The following is an 18814-nucleotide window of genomic DNA, read 5'->3' on the forward strand; positions in this document are numbered from 1 at the left end:
AGAGACTTTCAAAGTTAGAAAAATGCTAAATTTTCAAAATTTTCATGAAATTTTTATATTTTTTTTACCAAGAAAGGATACAAATATCAGTGAGTATAATATGTATAATATGTCACGAAAAAACAATCTCGGAATCAGAATGATAACTAAAAGCATTCCAAAGTTATTAATGTTTAAAGTGACAGTGGTCAGATTTTCAAAAAAATGCCCAGGTCATGAAGGTGAAAATGGGCTGGGTCATGAAGGGGTTAACATAAAAAGAGACGAGAGTTAGAAAATACAGTCATTTTACATTTTTTTTTTACCAGATAACATTAACCAATATAAATTTGCCCTCAAACAAAATGGCTTTAGCTGTTCACACGTAGTGGACGTCTGCTACCCTTCTCTCTGTGCTCGATGGTGCACACAGGAGACGCTCTGTGTCGGTCCTCCGCGCCGTCTCGATGGTGCTCCTAGCTGGTCCTGCAGCGGGTGAAGTGAGGAGGAGGAGTGGGTGGAGCTGCGGCTGCTCGCTCCTGCACACCAGTCGTTTCTTCTTTATCCACTTCACGCATCTTCTCCTACAAAGCCTGGAGGAGCCCGGGCCCGGCAATGGACTCTCAGAAAGTAAGAGACATTTTATTATAATGGGGCCCTAGTCCTTGTACACAGTGGCGCTCAGCTGCGGCACTTCATAGGTTACTGTTGCTAGGCGCCTAGAAATAGCAGCCGCAGCCTGTTCATTCATTGCTGCTGAAAGGTGTGAGATCCGGGGTGTGCTGCTCTGCAGAACAATAGATGCGATCGTCTGCATTGTATTAGATTGATGGGGTGATGGGTAAGAGATGGAATGCTGGCACATCATGGGCGTGGATCGCTGGTGTCTGGAGCATCATGTCTGCTCTGAGCTCCTGTATCCTCCCCGATCAGGTGCCTCTCCCTCCTGGTGATCTGCACAGTGCCCCCTGTAGTGGAGGCATCAAGAGCACTGCCCCCTGTAGTGGTAGCATCAAGAGCACTGCCCCCTGCAGTGGTGGCATTAATAGCAATGCCTCCTGTAGTGGTAGCATCAAGATCAGTGCCCCTGCAGTGGTGGCATTAATAGCAATGCCTCCTGTAGTGGTAGCATCAAGAGCAGTGTCCCTGTAGTGATGGCATCAAGAGCAGTGTCCCCTGTAGTGGAGGCATCAAGAGCAGTGCCCCCTGTAGTGGTAGCATCAAGAGCACTGCCCCCTGCAGTGGTGGCATTAATAGCAATGCCTCCTGTAGTGGTAGCATCAAGAGCAGTGTCCCTGTAGTGATGGCATCAAGAGCAGTGTCCCCTGTAGTGGAGGCATCAAGAGCAGTGCCCCCTGTAGTGGTAGCATCAAGAGCACTGCCCCCTGCAGTGGTGGCATTAATAGCAATGCCTCCTGTAGTGGTAGCATCAAGATCAGTGCCCCTGCAGTGGTGGCATTAATAGCAATGCCTCCTGTAGTGGTAGCATCAAGAGCAGTGTCCCTGTAGTGATGGCATCAAGAGCAGTGTCCCCTGTAGTGGAGGCATCAAGAGCAGTGCCCCCTGTAGTGGTAGCATCAAGAGCACTGCCCCCTGCAGTGGTGGCATCAATAGCAATGCCTCCTGTAGTGATGGCATCAAGAGCAGTGCCCCTGTAGTGATGGCATCAAGAGCAGTGCCCCCTGTAGTGATGGCATCAAGAGCATTGCCCCCTGCAGTGGTGGCATTAATAGCACTGCCCCCTGTAGTGGTAGCATCAAGAGCAGTGTCCCTGTAGTGGAGGCATCAATAGCAGTGCCCCCTGTAGTGGTAGCATCAAGAGCATTGCCCCCTGTAGTGGAGGCATCAAGAGCAGTGCCCCCTGCAGTTAAGGTATCAATAGCAGTGCCCCCTGCAGTGAAGGTATCAATAGCAGTGCCCCATGTAGTGGAGGCATCAGTAGCAGTGCCCCCTGTAGTGGAAACATCAATAGCAGGGACCCCTGTAGTGGAGACATCAATAGCAGTGCCCCCTGTAGTGGTAGCATCAAGAGCATTGCCTCCTGTAGTGGAGGCATCAAGAGCAGTGCCCCCTCCAGTGGAGAAATCAATAGAAGTGCCCCTTGTAGTGGAGACATTAATAGAAGTGCCCCCTGTAGTGGAGGCATCAATAGCAGTGCCCCATGTAGTGGAGGCATCAGTAGCAGTGCCCCCTGTAGTGGAAACATCAATAGCAGGGACCCCTGTAGTGGAGACATCAATAGCAGTGCCCCCTGTAGTGGAAACATCAATAGCAGGGACCCCTGTAGTGGAGACATCAATAGCAGTGCCCCCTGTAGTGGAGACATCAATAGCAGTGCCCCCTGTAGTGGAGACATCAATAGCAGTGCCCCCTGTAGTGGAGACATCAATAGCAGTGCCCCCTGTAGTGGAGTCATCAATAGCAGTGCCCCCTGTAGTGGAGACATCAATAGCAGTGCCTCCTGTAGTGGAGACATCAATAGCAGTGCCCCCTGTAGTGGAGACATCAATAGCAGTGCCCCCTGTAGTGGAGGAATCAGTAGCAGTGCCCCCTGCAGTGGAGGCATCAATAGCAGTGCCCCCTGCAGTGGAGGCATCAATAGCAGTGCCCCCTGCAGTGGCGGCATCAATAGCAGTGCCCCCTGCAGTGGCGGCATCAATAGCAGTGCCCCCTGTAGTGGAGGAATCAGTAGCAGTGCCCCCTGTAGTGGAGACATCAATAGCAGTGCCCCCTGTAGTGGAGACATCAATAGCAGTGCCCCCTGCAGTGGAGGCATCAATAGCAGTGCCCCCTGCAGTGGAGGCATCAATAGCAGTGCCCCCTGTAGTGGAGGAATCAGTAGCAGTGCCCCCTGTAGTGGAGACATCAATAGCAGTGCCTCCTGCAGTGGAGGAATCAGTAGCAGTGCCCCCTGCAGTGGAGGCATCAATAGCAGTGCCCCCTGCAGTGGAGGCATCAATAGCAGTGCCCCCTGTAGTGGAGGCATCAATAGCAGTGCCTCCTGGTACTGATGCACCTTGCACAGCTAAGCAGGTGCCTCCCCATCATCCATCAGTGGGTGAGTTAGCATTTATTGTCTAGGTTGGGTGTGGGTGGGTGTCAGGGTGTGATGGTAGCGTTGCATCTGCGGCCTGGTCCTCATCCCGGTCATTGTGCAGTCAGGAGCAGGTGGAGTTGTCGCTTCAATAATTTAACTAGAGCATCCTGCAGCTTTATGGGCAGCTTGTACAATGTGCAGCTTGGTAGAGGAGGCTGCCCTTTGTTGCCCTTAGTTGTGATATATCTGTTATAGGGTATACAGTATTGCAGATGTGCCATGAGAAGAATGAGCATGGCAGGGGTGTGGCATGAGAGACTTGAGTTTTAATACCTAGAACACATGCAGCGGAGGTCAGAGCTAGCCTAAAGGCTGGCTGTTCTATAAAGCTGGGTATACCACTGCCTGATTTTAATTTTGTCTGGCATCTGGGTCAGATGATCCAAAGTCTTGTGGGTCACCTACTGCCTGGTGTGATGGAAGGAGGTAGTAGAAGGATGCCCATTCCTTGTGCAGGTGCCAGCATCTTCCTAGTAACAATTGGGCTGACCACCCTCTGGACCTCATAACCACATTTATTGCCTTGGCAGCAAAGTGACTTTTTCCTATGAAACAGCTTTGATACATGAGGCTGATAATGTGTCTTCAATGTGTCCGTTCTCAAGGGTTGTTATCCAATGTAACATATCTGCAGTAGGACACAATAGCAGTCAGAGGATCCAGTCTCCGAACAAATGATGCCTCTGTAGAGAGAGAAAAACGTACACAACTTCAATAGAACAAAAGATCTGAACATGCCCTGGCTGTGCGTGCTGGCATCTCAAGTTTCCTATTGACAATATATAGTATTTGTTTATTTATTTTTTATTTGTTTATTTTTATTTTACTCACACTGAATTAATAAATATTTTCTGTAACTTCTCTTCTGCTCTATAAGCCATTCAGCAGAGCCCAGAAAGGTCACATGATAACAATGTTTCACAGCCCTGGCTCCATAGAAACCGAAAGTGCCCTGTTTCTAGGTAGGAAGAATTGGGGGCATCTTTAAAGGGGGAAATGTGATCAGCCCTGATAGTGTTGTTCACCCATCTGACCTTGTAAAAATTCCCCTTTTATACAGAAATTGTCAGATACATTTTTAAAGCCTGCATGTGTACACAGGTTTTCTAAGGCTGGGTTCACACTACGTTTTTGCCATACTGTTTTCAATCCGTTTTTCTAAAGAAAACCATATAGCAAAAAAAACGGATGGGAAAAAGTAAACCGTATGCGTTTTTAAACTGTATGCTGTTTTTAAAAGTGCATACAGTTGCGTCCGTTTTTATTCTTTAAAAAAACATAAGTTTTTGATAATTTTGTCCATTTTTAATAAGAGGGGTGTTGGGTGGGAACTTTAGGATTCAAATGCGCATGTGCAAAGTAAAAACCGTATATGGTTTCCTGTATGAAACCGTATACATGTGCGTTTCCCATTGACGTCCATGGTTGCAGTACGGTTTTTAAACCGGAGACGAAAACGTGGTCAACCACGGTTTTTACTGCAACCGCATACGTTTTTTTAACATGGATGTCAATGGGAAACGCACATGTATACAGTTCCATACAGGAAACCCTATACGGTTTTTACTTTGCACATGCGCATTTGCATCCTAAAGTCCCCACCCAACACCCCTCCCATTTAAAATGGGCAAAATTATCAAAAACGTATGTTTTTTTTTATTTTTTATAAAAACGGACGGAACTGTATGCACTTTTAAAAACAGTATACAGTTTAAAAACGTATCGGGTTTACTTTTTCCCCATACTGTTCCATCCGTTTTTTTTGCCATATGGTTCTCTTTAGAAAAACGGACTGAAAACAGTATGGCAAAAACGTAGTGTGAACCCAGCCTAACACAAATAGTGTTGTCCAAACAGGTTGCCTCCAGCTGTTGCAGAACTACAACTCCCAGCATGCCCGGACAGCCTTCGGCTGTCCGGGCATGCTGGCAGTTGTAGTTTTGCAACAGCTGGAGGCAACCTGTTTGGACAACACTGTTCTAGGCATTGGTGATGGAAAATGCTTCCTGTCACACATGCCCATGGTAGCAGAAGCAGAATAGAGTTTCATGTGCTAGGCTATATATATCCACACAGTAGTATATTGCATATCACTGTTTGCATGATCCGGTCTGGGAATATGCTGGACTATCGTATTTTGCAAGAATGTAACATGTTCATAAATAATAAGGCCCTTTTTTTTATTTATTTATTTATTTATTTTTTTAAGCATGAAAAACTATTTAGGGCAGTGGTCACCCTCTCTTACCTTAGTTTACACTCACTTGCTTTACTGTGATGGCACCCTGAACTTGTAAAGAGCTTGGCATCTGTGATCTGCCTTGAGATACAATGAACATTTAGACTGGGGCAATGGATATGCCAAAAATATCTGATACCTAAGGGCTTCCTAAACCTCGTTTGAAACGAAGCACATGTTCTTGTCTTTCCATTGATGTCTATGAAAGGGAGGAGAAGAGCACATGCTGTGGATATGTTGTAGAATTCGAAGGGCTGAGCTTGCCAAATTTGCTTTGAATCTAGAAGACAGCCAAAAAAGATAAGAGCCAAGAGATATATATATGTATATATATATATAGTGTGTGTTTGTTATATATAATTTTATTTTTTAAACGGCAGCTATTTTTAGTTTTAAATTCTGCGAAAAGTAATTTTATTTTTTTTATACATTTATATTGTAGAAAGGCATCTTATGATTAGTTCTATAATATATCAAAGATATTTCACAATGACAGTGCCTCTTGAACACAACATCAGGAGAGGTGTTCATCTAATATATATCCAGATCCCATAGAGAGAGCAGCACCAGCATACAGATCTGGGAAGGGAGGGGTCTGGGAACTAACAGGAGGAAATCTGGAAGTTGATGATGTCATCCTGTAGTTCACAGGAACTCAGTTGACCCAGGACTAACCACTTCCTCTGAAGTAGTGAAGTAAGGGAATATTTCAGGATAGAAAAACTTATCCCCTATCCTAAAGATAGGGAATAAGTGACAGATTTGGGGGGGTCTGACTGCTGGGACCCCCTGCGATCTCCCACAAGGCACCCCGGCTCTCCTTCTGCACAAAGCGATGATCGACACGCCCCCTCCATGCAGCTATATGTGAGGGTTGGAGATTTCTGAGTGCAGCGCTCCGGCTCTCCCATAGAGATGCATTAAGGGTGCGTGTCGGCCATTGCTTCATGCAGTGGTCGATGCGCCCCATTCAGGAGGAGAGCCGGGGGCGCGGTGTGGGAGATTATTGGGGGTTCCAGTGGTCGGATCCCTGCAGTCTGACACTTATCACCTATACTTAGGATAGGAGAAACCTTTTTCAATCCCAGAGATCTCCTTTAAGCCATGTGACTTTCTGTAAGTGAAACTTGTGATCACATGACCAAGTTATAGAAATTAAATGCACAAATGCAGCTGTGCTGGAATGAAACAAATGCCCCTATATGACTAGTGATGGTAAGTGTGCATTAAATGGGCAAACAACCTTGTTGTTGTTTTTTCCTACTGATAATTTAGAATTACAGTAAATAATAACTGCATCTATGTTAAAATGGAAAACTGCACTATATTTGGTTCTTGGGCCTAGGCTGTGTTCACACAATTATGTTTTTAATTGTAGTTATTGACTACAAATCCAGGAACAGAACATAAGTGGAGGACAAGTATAAAGGAAAGACTGAGACCTCTCATTTCTTATATCTATTCCTGGCTTTGTATTCAGTAATTGCAATAAAAAACCTGAATGTGTGAACAGACCCTTAGTTTATACTTCCAAAACAAATAAATCTGCAATGTAAAGCATGGGGCATGAGAGAACAATAGGGATAAGGCCTTGTTCATATCAGCTTTAGGAGCTCCATTTACTGGTTCTGTTAAAATGACTTTACTGGAGGAAAAATTCTGCAGGTCAGATTTTTCTAGCTAAAATCCTGCATAATAACAGACACCAGAAATGCAGCAGACCCCGTTCAAATTTAGCGGGACCTTTCGGAATCCATTGGTGTCCGTCTCCTGAACGGAGCTCTGTAACACTTGTGTGAACGTAGCCTATGGGTCCGTGTACACGGGCAGATTACCTGAGGAATTTCCACAGCATATTTGCTGTGGAAAATCCGCAACGGATTTTGCTACCATTGACTTCACTGGGTCCAAAGGAAAATCTGCAAATCTACCTGTTTTGTGGATTTTCTGCTGACCCATTGAAGTCAATGGTAGCAAAATCCGCTGTGAATTTTCCGCAGCAAATACACCCATGTGAACGGACCATAAAGGCTCATTCACACGAGCGGATTTTGCTGCGTATATTAGTTAAAATTTTGCTGCGGATTTTCATCTGCTTATTTTTAGTTGCTTATTTTCTACAGCTTTTTTTCCTGATGCTTATATATATATATATATTTTTTTTGCTGGTGAGTTAATGATAAAATAGGCAGCTGAAAATAAGCAGCAGAAAATAAAAAGCAGCAGATCTACTGTGGAAAATCCGCACAAAACTCTGCTTGTGTGAGCGAGCCCTTAGGGGTACAACCAGACAAGCGGATCCATAGCGTACCCTACAGGGTGCCTCAGATGTGCCTGCTTGGAGCGGCAATACGCTGCTACGAGCAGACACACTGGTGCGATGTCTGAACGTACCCTTAGGGTCTATTCACACTGCAGAATTTCCACTCATCCGCCCCAATTCCGCTTCCACTTGTGTGGATTTTGTGTTGAATTGGTGCGGAATCCAAGCGGAAATTCTGCAGAAGTGTGAATGGGAGTGTAGAGGGCTTTCATTTGAGGAGGAATAGAAATGTATTGGGCTTTCATTTGAGGAAGATTTCCTGCCGTGTGAATAGACCCTTAGACTGTTTTTAGACAATGCAGAAGAGCTGCAGTAACATCTATGTTTTTATGGGGCAGAGATACAAAGATATGAAGCAACTAAAAGATAGAGAGATATAGTTATATAAAAGGGACATGACTACAAAATACAGTGTCACGACTGTGTACAAGTTGTATGTTGTCCTGCAGTTCAACTACGGTATATTCACATCAATAGCGCTGAGCTGCAATACCTGACACATCCCATAAACAGGTGTGACCATTTTACTGTATGTAAGCAACTATGTTCTTAATCCTTTAACTCCAGTTATTTATTTTATATTACAGGGTTCTTGTAAGCCATAACCTTACAATTTTTTCATTTATATATTTATCTTCTATGAGGGAGCCATCACTAGCTAGTGACATTTGCATGTTAAGTGGTAAATAGCCAGACTTGGCATTAAAAGGGTACTCCACTGGCCAGCGTTTGGAAATAAATGTTCTGAACACTTCTTTAGCGATGCGGGTGTCGGCCATGTCCCTTCGTGACGTCACGCCCACACCCCCTAAATGCAAGTCTATGGGAGAGGGCGTGATGGCCGTTGTGAGGTGCAGAACTGCACCCCATGCATGTGGAGGCCCCTCCCCTCAGCTGTCCGGAAATTTCCGAACATACAGCGAGGGGAGGGGGAAGGCGGAGCTGTGCAGGACTCCATTCTGCACCTCCCTCAGCCTCATACACAGCTCCCTCTTTGCCCCTCCCTCAGGAGGACGTAGATTCTCACAGCCCCGCTCCTGGACATAGATTTTGACATCTGTGAAAATCTACGTCCAGGGGTCTGTGCAAGTGGCGCTGTGAGAATCCCTCTCCTCCTGAGGGAGGTGCATGAAAACCTACGTGCAGGAGCGGGGCTGTGAGAATCCCTCTCCTCCTGAGGGAGGTGCATGAAAACCTACGTGCAGGAGCGGGGCTGTGAGAATCCCTCTCCTCCTGAGGGAGGTGCATGAAAACCTACGTGCAGGAGCGGGGCTGTGAGAATCCCTCTCCTCCTGAGGGAGGTGCATGAAAACCTACGTGCAGGAGCGGGGCTGTGAGAATCCCTCTCCTCCTGAGGGAGGTGCATGAAAACCTACGTGCAGGAGCGGGGCTGTGAGAATCCCTCTCCTGAGGGAGGTGCATGAAAACCTACGTGCAGGAGCGGGGCTGTGAGAATCCCCCGTACAGCGAGCTCACACAGCTCACTGGACATAGATTTTCACAATGGCTCCGTAAGTCAATCAACCACAAGTAGATTTTTAAAGCCCCCTGTATGTAGATTTTCACAGCTGTGAAAATCTATGTCCAGGAGGGTGGCTGTGAAAATCTACGTCCTCCTAAGGGAGGTGCAGAGTTGTGTCCTGCACAGCTCCACCTTCCCCTCCCCTCGCTGTATGTTCGGAAATCTCCATACAGTTGAGGGAAGAGGCAGACCCAAAATTGCATGTGGCGCAGTTCTGCACGTCACACCCCCTCCCATAGCCTTGCATTGAGGGGGCGTGGCTGTGACATCACGAGAGGCGTTGCCGACACCCGCATCGCAAAAACAGCATTTCGAATGCTGGCCAGTGGAGTACCCCTTTAAAGGAGAACTCCGGGATGTACAACTTATTCTTTATCCTAAGGATAGGGGATAAGTGTTAGGTCGGAACCCCCGTGTCACCATTGACGTCTATGCAGTGCTCGCGGAATCTGCGCAAAGAATTAACATGTTCTTTCTTTGTGTGGAACAGTTTCAGCGGCAAAATTGCGCTGAAATTCCGCAGTGTGAACAGCTCTTGCGGAGACCCATTCACACTAATGTTAAGTTCACACCGCAGAATTCCGTAGTGTGAACGTACCCTAATACTGATCCTGGCCATTGTAGAATGGTTCTACAGCTAACAGCCCCTATGAATGACTCTTGAGCTTGTGCCATCTCCAGAATGTAAAAGTATGGCACGGTGAGGGAACTACCTGCTCCGCATGCTGAATTATCTTCCCACAATATGGGAAGGGGTCACAGAATATAGTAGTCACAGATAAAAGGGGGAAATAATATTGACATTAGTATGGTTAATCGAACCCCCAAAAATGCACTATGCAGAATTGCATTTAAAAAAATGTGTACATCTTTATTATAACATCTAGGTAAAAAGGCCATAAATAGTCAATAAACTATGTATCAAAATCAATGTTAATGTACAGGAACTTATCCGGCACAAGCTGGCAACAATCATAAAAATAGGCAAGGAATGGTGTAGCAAAGAGTAGGTATATCTTATACAAAAAACACAAACCAAGCCAAACTGTGCTGCTTAACAACATGTACAATACTCACCACAGCAGCACCAGACCCTTTATTATATTTGGTCTGGTGAATTCCCAAGACCACTGTATTTCCAGACTACTCCATTATGGATACCACTACTCGCAATTAAAGCTTCCCGTTCACTTTAAACCTCTGTATTGATTTAGTCATTATTACCTAATGTGATACAGTAAGTAGCACAAGCTGCAGCTCGACCTTCCTTCTAGAATGATGGTAAAGTTGTCTCCTATCTATGTGCAACTATAATGGAAACATATTTATTAATCTTCTTGATCACTAGAAGATACATTGTTTTCTCTAGGGAATACAGTGGCACACATCCCCAATAGGCTTACAATGTAAAAAAAAAGAAAAGTGTTATTTGGTGCACATCAGGTGATTGGGGTCCTATAGACACATTGGGAGTGAACAGAAAACAGTTTTTCAACCTCCATTGTGGTACCCTTTATGTTTAGTCATTTATTTGAGTCTTTCTGGTGTTCTCTCAGCTCTTTTCATTGGGTCTCACAGTCTACGAACCAACTAAGGATCTAATCTGCCCAGGTAGAGTCTTCCATGCCCTGTCCCTTTTTCTCAGTGTGTGGTTAAAGGGGTACTCCACTGGAAAACCTTTTTTTTTTTTTTTTTTTTAAATCAACTGTTGCCAGAAAGTTAAACAGATTGTAAATTACTTCTATTTAAAAATCTTAATCCTTCCAGTACTTATCAGCTGCTGTATACTCCACAGAAAGTTATTTTCTTTTTGAATTTCCTTTCTGTCTTACCACAGTGCTCTCTGCTGACACCTCTGTCCATTTTAGGAACTGTCCTGAGTAGGAGCAAATCCCCATAGCAAACATATCCTGCTCTGGACAGTTACTAAAATGGACAGAGGTGTCAGCATAGAGCACTTATGTCAGACAGAAAGAATATTCAAAAAGAAAAGAACTTCCTGTGGCGCATACAGCAGCTGATACATACTGGAAGGATTAAGATATTTAAATAGAAGTAATTTACAAATCTGTTTAACTTTCTGGCACCAGTTGATTAAAAAACAAAGTTTTCCAGTGGAGTACCCTTTAAGGCTATATTGGGTGCAATATATAAAACACATTACTATGTAGGTTTTTATTTCCTGTAACTTGTTTATTCTGACATGTTCTTAGTCTGCACAAGGATAGAGGAACCTTTAATAGTAGGGATTAGAGATGAGCGAATTTACAGTAAATTTGATTCGTCACGAACTTCTCGGCTCGGCAGTTGATGACTTTTCCTGTGTAAATTAGTTCAGCTTTCAGGTGCTCCGGTGGGCTGGAAAAGGTGGATACAGTCCTAGGAGACTCTCTCCTAGGAATGTATCCACCTTTTCCAGCCCACCGGAGCACCTGAAGGCTGAACTAATTTACGCAGGATAAGTCATCAACTGCTGAGCCGAGAAGTTTGTGACGAATCGAATTTACTGTACGTTCGCTCATCTCTAGTAGGGATGTATATAGTAAACACTTGGACTGTACAGATCTCACAAACCAAGTAGCCAATGTGACCAGGAGTGTTCTGCTGACTTTTACAGATTGGATGGTTTTCTGTTGAGTCAACTAACTGGCTTGTGAACTCTAAAGTAGTATCTCCATGACAGGCTCCCATATCTCAATAATGCATGATTGCAGCATTTCAGATAAATATTCGGGCGAAAGTCACCCATGTAATAGGGCGCTAACAGAACGACATCGCCCTAATGGCTGATCTGGTTGTTCTGACCTGCCAAAGAATTTTTGGCTGCGCATGACCCGGTGTAATAGAGCACAGGCTGATTGTGGAAAAGGGCTGCAGTGACTGATCAAGCCTTCTGAAGGCCCTGTAAGCAAGCGCCAATCACCGGGATTGGCGTTCATTTACAGATGGACTACAGCATTTAGTCAAAAGCTGTCCAGGCTTCAAGTCCCCTGTGGCTTCTCCCCACCCCACCAGCCTTGATTTGATAGATCTCTTCCTGTTTGTTCATAGGAAAATATTTATCAATCAGGGCTGGTGTGGCAGGTAGAAGCCTCCGGGGACCACCCCGATGACTCAAAGTGAATCATACTGTATTGTAATAAGGGAGCCTTTTGGTGCTTCACATTTAGGCGACAAGTGATGACAGGTTCCCTTTAAGCAGCTTGGTCAATTTTATAAAGCAGCATTGTCACAAACCACATGGGAGTCATAGCATATTCACCAAAGGGTTCACTGAGATCTGGATTTAGGGATCTGCTATGTGCCTGAAAGTACTCCACTATTTCCAATATAGTAACGATTGTGTGGATATGCTGTCATTGATTGAGGTAGGAATACATCCCAGATGTCCTCAAAACAGCTAGCTATCCTAGGTAATGCCTCTTAAAGGGGTACTCCGGTGGATTTTTTTTTTCCAAATCAACTGGTTCCCGAAAGGTATACAGATTTGTAAATTACTTCTATTAAAAAATGTTAATCCTTTCAGTACTTATCAGCTGCTGTATGCTCTAGAGGAAGTTGAAATGTTCTTTTCAGTCTGACCATAGTTCTCTCTGCTGACACCTCTGTCCATGTCAGGAATTGTCCGAAGCAGGAGAGGTTTGCTATGGGGATTTGCTCCTACTCTGGACAGTTCCTGACATGGACAGAGGTGTCAGCAGAGAGCACTGTAGTCAGACTGAAAAGAACAACTCAACTTCCACTGTTGTATACAACAGCTGATAAGTACTAGAAGGATAAATATGTTCTAATAGAAGTAATTTACAAATCTATTTAACTTTCTAGAATCAGTTGATTTGGAAAATAAATAAATAACTTTCCACTGGAGTACCCCTTTAAAGTGTCAGCAGATTTTTTGCTATTGCATCAGGTTGTGTATTCGTGCTGAGCATGAAGCAGGTTGGTGCTCATTCTTGCAAAGAACCTTTATCTAAGAACAATCCTACTTTTAGACTCCCTGAAATAGCTTCAGTGATCTTTCCTTAAAGCGTACCTGTCATATCACAGAAAAAAATGCTTATACGTTACTTACTAGGTAGTGTAGATGCTTTATGTCTTTATTACGTGTCTCTCTCTTTTTTGGCTCCCAAATCCCTCTGTTTTGCTGCTCACTCATTCTGACATCCACAACTTAAGAAGGGGCATGTTTCTGTGGCAAGCACTGAACCCTCCCTTGCCATGCATTCACTTCCTCCCTGCATCTGCTGTGCTGTGCTGGGTCTCGTCATCCAATCCCTACAGGCTGCTCTGTAACCCCCTCTTATTTGTTCCAGACAGGAGTCTGACAGACATAATGGGAGAGAGCACAGAGCAGTGCTAGTCCTCCTCCCCCCCCTCACTTAATGGACTTTGTCCCAGTCTGTACTTTAGCTGGGACAAAGATTATGCAGATTATGCAGCCAGGCAGGTTTATGCTCTGTATGTTATGGGGACCCCTGGTCATCAGCTATGATTCTAATATACTTCATAACTTGAATGTGCCCATTTAAGTCAAGAATGTCATATCTGCATAATGTTATCGGAGGAGCTAGTTGGCATATAATTTAAGAACGTGTACTAGATTTGCCAAATTGACCAGATTAGTCATTGTGACTGGAGATGTAAGAGAAGCTTGGAGTAATTCAATTAACATGCTCATCTGCCACAAGGAACAAATCCATTTTAATCTCGCATGCATTAGCTAGGGGGCTCTTAAGAGAAGTAATATATGAAGTCAGTATTTGCTATGCTTTACTTATACATTAAGATTGTTGTAATAAAGCGAACAGACATTCAGTCACACTGAAAGTAATGGCATCTGGGACGTACAAAAAATTATTGCAAGTCTATAGAACCGGTGAAAGATGACCAAGAGTCCATGGATAGTATGGTTCTGGTTTATAGAAGGACTTCCTCCAATGGTACATTTATGCCATATACTACAGAAATGCAATAAATATTAATGAAAAGAAAACAAGGTTTAAAGGGGTACTCCGCCGCTAGATACGTTATTCCCTATCCTAAGTGTAGGGGATAACATGTCTGATCGCTGGGGTCCATCCGTTGAGGACCCCCATGATCTCCGTCGTGGCACCAAAGTCATCTGGTGCCCGGAGCGAACTCCACTCTGTGCAGTATGACTGGCGATCACAGTCGCCACGCCCCCTCCATTCATGTCTATGGGAGGAGGCGTGACAGCTGTGTACTAGTGGGGGGCAATCCACTGCAGAGATATCTGGAGGGATCTCCATTCGATTGAGCTCTACCAAACGAGCACAGATCAATGTAATTCAATAGAACTGCATTGAGCTGTATGAGAAATCTAATGATTCCTTCTTAAAGTGTAGAAAAAAAAAGTTAATAAAAGTTTTTTAAAAAACCACACATTTACCACTTCCGTATTAAAAGTTCAAATCGCCCACTTTTTTAATTTTTCATATAAAACATGTAAACTTAAAAAAAATATATTTGGTATCGCCGCGTGCATAATTGTCTGCATAATTGTCCGAACTATTAAAATATGTATCCCGTACGGCCAGTGGCATAAACAGAAAAAAAATTACATCCTATCACAGAAAAAAAAATGAAGTAAAAAGTGATCAAATAAGCTAATCTATACCAAAATGGTATTTTATAGTTCGGTATGCGAAAAAAATTATCAATTTTTTTAAATCAATTTCACCTCACAAATATATATAATTTTTTTTTTTTTTTTTTAGAGCATATGTGCTAAAATGAAAGGTGTCATTACAAAGTACAATTGGTCCAGCAAAAAAAACAAGCCCTTATATGGCTCTATAGATGGGAAAAATATGGGAGTTATGGCTATTTTAGGGGGAGGAAGAAAAAAAAATAGAGTACAAAAACGAAAATTGGCCTAGTCCTTGAGGGGTTAAAGTATTTTCAGGTCTGCCTAATAAGAAAGACCATACTTACAGTCATGGCCGTAAATGTTGGCACCCCTGAAATTTTTCCCCTTTTCCCAACAGCAATTTTAAAAGGGTATTCCAGGTATTTTCTTTATTTTACTATACTACAGGGGTTGTAAAGCTAGTGTAGTTCATAATATAGTGTCTGTACCTATGTGTAACGGTTTTCTCACAATTCTTATGTGATTTTCACCCCAATATTTATTTTTAACAGCATACAAAATGACTGTCTAAGATTTTTCCCAGGTTGCAATGCGGTCGAGACCTGACTCACTAGTCAGCTGATGACAGGGAGCCTGTCTGATTCAATGGGTGGAGCAATCACTTGCTGGGAGAGAGATCAATCTGCAACTAATACAACAGCTTTAGGCACCCTGATTGAAAACCACAGGTCTTTTGAATGGATGCAGCTCATTTATGTTTCAATGGGTGCGGTGGCTGATGTGTGGGAGGGAGGAGAATTATGGGATTTGTTGTCAAAAAAAGAAATCTGAAACAGGCAATACCAGTTCACAAACAGCTAGCCCTACAGTATTATGGTAATCTCACAACATAGCCATCTAGCCCCAAGACAAGCGCAGATCCTTTCTAAGCATGTCCATTACTGTCTGCCAGCTACGTAGTAAAATCACCTATTAGTGCAGAACCCCTTTAAGATATCTACACAGGTGTTCAATGGGATTTAGATCTGGACTCATTGTTGACCACTTCAGAACTCTTCAGTGCTGTGTTGCCATCCATTTCTGGGTGCTTTTTGATGTATGTTTGGGGTCATTGTCCTGCTGGAAGACCCAAGATCTCGGATGCAAACCCAGCTTTCTGACACTGAGCTGTACAGTGCGACCCAAAATCCATTGGTAATCCTCAGATTTCATGATGCCTTGCACACATTCAAGGAACCCAGTGCCAGAGGCAGCAAAACAACCCCAAAACATCATTGAACCTCCACCATATTTCACTGTAGGTTCTGTGTTCTTTTCTTTGTAGGCCTCATTCCATATTTGGTAAACAGTAGAATGATGTGCTTTACCAAAAAGTTCTATCTTGGTCTCAACTGTCCACAAGACACTGTCCCAGAAGGACTTTGGCTTACTCAAGTTCATTTTGGCAAAATGTAGTCTTGCTTTTTTATGTCTCAGCAGTGGGGTCCTCTTGGGTCTCCTGCCATAGCGTTTCATTTCATTTAAATGTCGACGGATAGTTCGTGCTGACAAAGATGTTCCCTGAGCCTGCAGGACAGCTTGAATATCTTTGGAACTTGTTTGGGGCTGCTTATCCACCATCCGGACTATCCTGCGTTGACACCATTCATCAATTTTTCTCTTCCGTCCACTCCCAGGGAGATTAGCTACAGTGCCATGGGTTGCAAACTTCTTGATAATGTTGCGCACTGTGGTCAAAGGCAAATCTAGATCTTTGGAGATGGACTTGTAACCTTGAGATTGCTGATATTTTTCCACAATTCTGGTTCTCAAGTCCTCAGACAGTTTTCTTCTCCTCTTTCTGTTGTTCATGCTTAGTGTGGCACACATAAACACACAATGCAAAGACTAAGTGAACTTCTCTCCTTTTAATCTGCTTTCAGGTGTGATTTTTATATTGCCCACACCTGTTACTTGCCCCAGGTGAGTTGAAAGGAGCATCACATGCATGAAACAATCTTATTTTTCCACAATTTTGAAAGGGTGCCAATAATTTTGTCCAGACCAATTTTGGAGTTTGGTGTGACATTATGTCCAATTTGCTTTTTTTCTCCCTTTTTTTGGTTTAGTTCCAATACACACAAAGGGAATAAACATGTGTATAGCAAAACATGTGTTACTGCAATCCTTTTCTGTGAGAAATACTTCTTCTTGAAAAATTTTAGGGGTGCCAACATTTATGGCCATGACTGTACATACTGTCTTGGTTGAAATTATTTTGTGTACCAGAACAAGTTGATTGTGCTCCGTTTTAGTTTCTTGGACAAGTAGTTTTTTTTTTTTTTTTTTGTTCAGAGGAAATGTTGCCCATAACAACCAATCAGATTGCTTATTTCATTTTGCAGAGGCCTAGTTAAAAATGAAAGAAGCTATCTGATTGGTTGCTATGGGCAACTTTTCCTCTGGACAGGTTTTGATAAATCTCACCCATAAAACCTGTTTTATATGTTGTTATCTGGTCATTTTTCTCTAAACTTTAATAGTGTAACTTGTTTAAATAAGTGACCTCCACTGCAAACCTTGTTTTCCCTCCAATACATATTAAATAGATAAATAGCTGCTGGGCGCTACAAATCACTGAGGGCAGGTGCTTCATAAGGGTCCTGTACAGTACACACAGAGTCCTGGAAATCCAAAATGAAGTTACCCAAACCTGTTGTTGAAAAAAGCTGTTCGCTCTGGCACGGGTATAGAGTAGTACAGAACTGTACTGTACTGCAGGAAGGTACTACTAGACAGCCAATCAGTGCATGCACTTCATGTACAGTGGTGTTTACCAGTAAAATTCCCTCTCTGATTGGTCAAATCATCTAGCTGTCTGCTCATGCCACAAAGCTGGACTGTCTGTACCATTGTATGTTGAGTATAGTCTAAAGTTGGTCCAGGAAAGACCATTGTATGTTGAGGTCATTGTAACTTGACATTGCTTCTTTCTCCTATTAACAGACTTGTTTTTGCCCCCTCCACCCCCCCCCCCCTCAACTTTTATTCACTCACGCGAACAGACTAGAGGGGACGCTTATTATTGTGTGTTTTGCAGTCACTTATTTTTGCTTTTGTTTTCCTTATGTGCAACATAGTATTATTATAATATCATTATATTGCACAGGGTTAATACATTTGGTGCATGTATACGAAGAAGAATAAATCACTTCAGAACACCACTTTGTATAGATTCCTCCTCTGCAACTTTTCTGCAACTTTTTACTCCTTTGCAAATAAAACTTTTGAAAACAGCCGAAAGCCAATTTTGTATGCCAGGTCTGGGCTGGTTTAGATTTGCAACAAATTGAGGACTTTGTGACAAACTTGCAACTTCTTAAAGAAAATCAACATAAATTAGCAACCATTGCAAAGTGAATAAACAAAACAAATTTTGCACAGCTGAGACATTTCTGTGACTTTTCCTCACCAAAAAGGGCTCTATACCTGTTGATATATTTCCCCCTTATCAGCTCGGTGTGGGATGAATTTAAATGCTGAGCATGCAAGTCTATGGAGAAGGGAGGGGCATGGAGAATGATAAACTTCCCAAGTTAAATCTATGTATTACATTTCACCCAAGGGCTTGGTTTACTGCTAAGCCTGCTCAGAACTCCTCCTGTGTGATATATATATATATATATTTTTTTTAATTTTTTTTAATTTTTTTACTTGATTGTATGGAATAGAATAACCTACTACACTATTCCATACTTTTTTTTTTTAAAGCCATATGTGGAGGCCAAAAGGACATTTTTTTTTTTTTTTGTCCCTTATTCTAATAGGACTATGCAAGTATTTACATTGGGAGCTTTCTTGGCATCCACCTTTAAGCAGACATGAAACATCCTAACATGATCTCTGACCATCTATGTCTCTGCTTTTCTGAAGACGAATTTTACCATTGACCTGTGAGTGAGTGATTAGTGCCGGAGTTAGGGTGCGTGAAGAAGTCTGATAAGTAAAGGAGCAAAGTTATTTAAAGGAGATCTCTGGCTAAAATTAACTCCCCTACCCACAGG

At 43.1% G+C, this 18814-nt stretch overlaps 1 protein-coding gene across 4 annotated transcripts in view; it reads left to right on the plus strand.

The window, feature by feature from the left end:
• The first annotated feature begins 353 nt into the window (after positions 1-353).
• FSD1L (fibronectin type III and SPRY domain containing 1 like) overlaps positions 354-18814 on the plus strand; it is a 71162-nt gene continuing 52701 nt past the window's right edge. Inside the window, exon 1 of one of the 4 annotated variants that reach the window (XM_056520262.1) lies at positions 354-609. In XM_056520262.1, coding sequence (XP_056376237.1) covers positions 595-609 — 15 coding nt within the window. In that variant the 5' untranslated portion in view covers positions 354-594. The remainder of the gene's footprint in view (positions 610-18814) is intronic. The other 3 variants (XM_056520255.1, XM_056520267.1, XM_056520275.1) reach the window with 3 other exon arrangements.

This window comes from Hyla sarda, chromosome 1 (assembly GCF_029499605.1).
Source record: "Hyla sarda isolate aHylSar1 chromosome 1, aHylSar1.hap1, whole genome shotgun sequence".
NCBI classification, from domain to species: Eukaryota; Metazoa; Chordata; class Amphibia; order Anura; family Hylidae; genus Hyla; species Hyla sarda.